Genomic DNA, 2,541 nt, shown 5'->3' on the forward strand with positions numbered 1-2,541 from the left:
CCTCCCCCACTTCTCTGTCTCTCAGTGTCTATCTCTTTGAGTCTGTCTCTGCCTCTCTGTACCTCTGTCTGTCCCCCCTTCCCATTCTCTTCTCCCAATAAAGAAACCCTCCACGTGGGCCCTGTTGTATGATGTGACTCCTTCCTGCCGCCATTTTTAAATTATAACAATACGTGCTACCGAAGTGAGCGCTAACTTTTCTATTTTAAAACTTTTGAGGAGCCGATGAAATAGCTAAGTGGGTTGAGGAACCTGCTTCCAGCCTGGTGACCCAAGTTCAATACCTGCCACCCACACAATGGAAGGAGAGAATTGCTTTCCCCAAGTTGTCTTTGGGCCGCCTACACACACAACACAAGTAAAGAAAATGTATTAAAATAAAACTTTTCTGAAAAGTCACTTACTGAAATACACACACAACATTATTTATGGTAAGAAGTCAAAATGTGTGACATATAAATGTGAAAACTCGCCAGGCGGTGGTGGCGCACGCCTTTAATCCCAGCACAGAGGCAGATGGATGTTTGTGAGTTCGAGGCCAGCTTGGTCTAAAGAGCTAGTTCCAGGACAGGATCCAAAGCCACAGAGAAACCCTGTCTCGAAAAACCAAATAAATAAATAAATAAACGTGAAAACTCAGGACTACACTGACTGCTCTTTCAAAGGACTCAAGTTTGCAAAACCCACACTGGGTGTCTATAGCTGTCTATAAATTCAGTCACAAGGGATCCAACCCTCTTCTGGCCTCTATGGGCATCAGGTAGTCAACGGTACTTAGGCAAAACATCCATTTACATAAATTAAACCTTATAAAGAATGAGGAAGAGGATTCAAGGTCAGCAGATGCTTGAGACTGTCTCAAAACACCAACAAAACAAAAGCAAAACGGAGTCAATCAGAGTCAATCAATAGGGGCTGAGGAGGGGGTGGAGGTGTGACTTTGGTGGCGAGGAGGCAGGAAAGCGCCTCGGACAAGAGCAGAAACTACCCACTGTGGTGGCTGGAGGCAGATGGGGCCAGGAGGCAGGGGAGGAGAAAGCTGTTTCATTTTTCTCAATAAAATGAGGTAGGAAGTAGAACCTGAGGAATCTCACAACGGGGCTTCCTCTAGAGGTGACAAGAGCTAGCTAGCCTCAGGTTGGACAGGAGGGGGCGCCAGAGCGCAGCCGGCGCCCAGCACCAGCCTGAGACCCGGCCAGGTCATCACAACTCAGCAGCCAGGAGGGTGAAAGAGGCCACATCCCCAGAGATAGTAGCAAGAAGGGAAATGCCTTAAAAGCAAAGCAGCCGATCCATTCAGTTTCAGCTTTTCTAGAGAACCCTTCCTCCTCAGTGAGGAAAATACTAATTCCTCAACAGAAAAAATAAAGCAAGAAAAACGTCATCCCTCCCTTCAATGTGTTTAAAAAAAAATTTTTTTTTTTGAGACAGGACTGCACTGTGTAGAGCTGGCTGGCATCAGACCTAGAGAGACCCACTTGTTTCTGCCTCCCATTAAAGGCACATGTCACCACACCGAGCCTAGATTCTGATTTTTAAAAAATCAACACAACAGTTGTGCAGACATTTTACAAAGGGAATCGCACTGCCTTCAGCTGCACACACACTCCCAGGCCCTCATCTCATACCCACTGCCTTCCGCGGTTTTTCCGGCATAACCGCAAAGATTTAAACAGTCCTTGTAGTTTCCGGCCTCTGAAGTAAGTCCAGAAGGACTCGCTGAGGGCTTAGCACACTCCATGAAGGCACAGATGGGCACCATGGTTAAGCAAAGCTAGGGCTGGAAATAACAGATCACCTACAACATTGACAAATTCTTCTACAGTTAGAATATGCTAACTTTAAAATTAGTGTGTATTGACTTCAAAATCAGAAGAAAATAACGGTGTGCCTGTTGGGGCCAAGTGATGCCGAGGGGAAGAAACACAGGTTGGAGAAGAACAATCAGCACCAAGGGCAAGCACAGCAAGCAGGCACAGGCTGTGCTCTGCAGCCTGGCTCCAAGGGAAGCTCCGCCCGGCTCGTGTCTGGGTCTCCCCACAAAAAGCTTTACCTCAGAGCCCGCTGTCTCCTGATCTGTAAATACCGACACAGGCTCTTCTTTTGGAAGAGGGTGAAGATTACAGGACATTATACATCACCCTCGGAAACATAACAAGTTCGAGGTTTGGCTTGGCTACATAAAACCTTGTCTTAAAAAAGTATGCGCTCAGGGCTGGAGGGTGGCTCAGGGTTATGAGCACTTGCTGCTCCAGCAGAGGACCCAGGCTGAGTTCCCAGCACCCACGGGGTGGTTCACAACCATCTGTAACTCCAGGTCCAGGGGCACCAATGCCCTCATCTGTGCTTTCCCCTCTTGCCACAGGAAACTGACATCTTATTCGCAAACTCACTTGCTACACAAAAGAAAATGCACCCGCCTTTAATTTCTTGGTTTTTTTTTTTTTTTTTTTTTTTTTTGAGACAGGGTTTCTTTTCTCTGTGGCTTGGGAGCCTGTCCTGGAACTAGCTCTGTAGACCAGGCTGGTCTCGAACTCACAG

General features: G+C 47.1%; 1 protein-coding gene across 1 annotated transcript in view; it reads right to left on the reverse strand.

The window, feature by feature from the left end:
• Shld1 (shieldin complex subunit 1) overlaps window positions 1–1,762 on the reverse strand; it is a 50,187-nt gene extending 48,425 nt beyond the window's left edge. The window contains exon 1 of the mRNA XM_005365668.3: window positions 1,629–1,762. Within this exon, the coding sequence (XP_005365725.1) occupies window positions 1,629–1,762 (134 nt within the window). The remainder of the gene's footprint in view (window positions 1–1,628) is intronic.
• Window positions 1,763–2,541: the final 779 nt, after the last annotated feature.

The sequence above is a fragment of the Microtus ochrogaster genome, unplaced genomic scaffold (genome assembly GCF_000317375.1).
Source record: "Microtus ochrogaster isolate Prairie Vole_2 unplaced genomic scaffold, MicOch1.0 UNK3, whole genome shotgun sequence".
Classification (NCBI taxonomy): Eukaryota; Metazoa; Chordata; class Mammalia; order Rodentia; family Cricetidae; genus Microtus; species Microtus ochrogaster.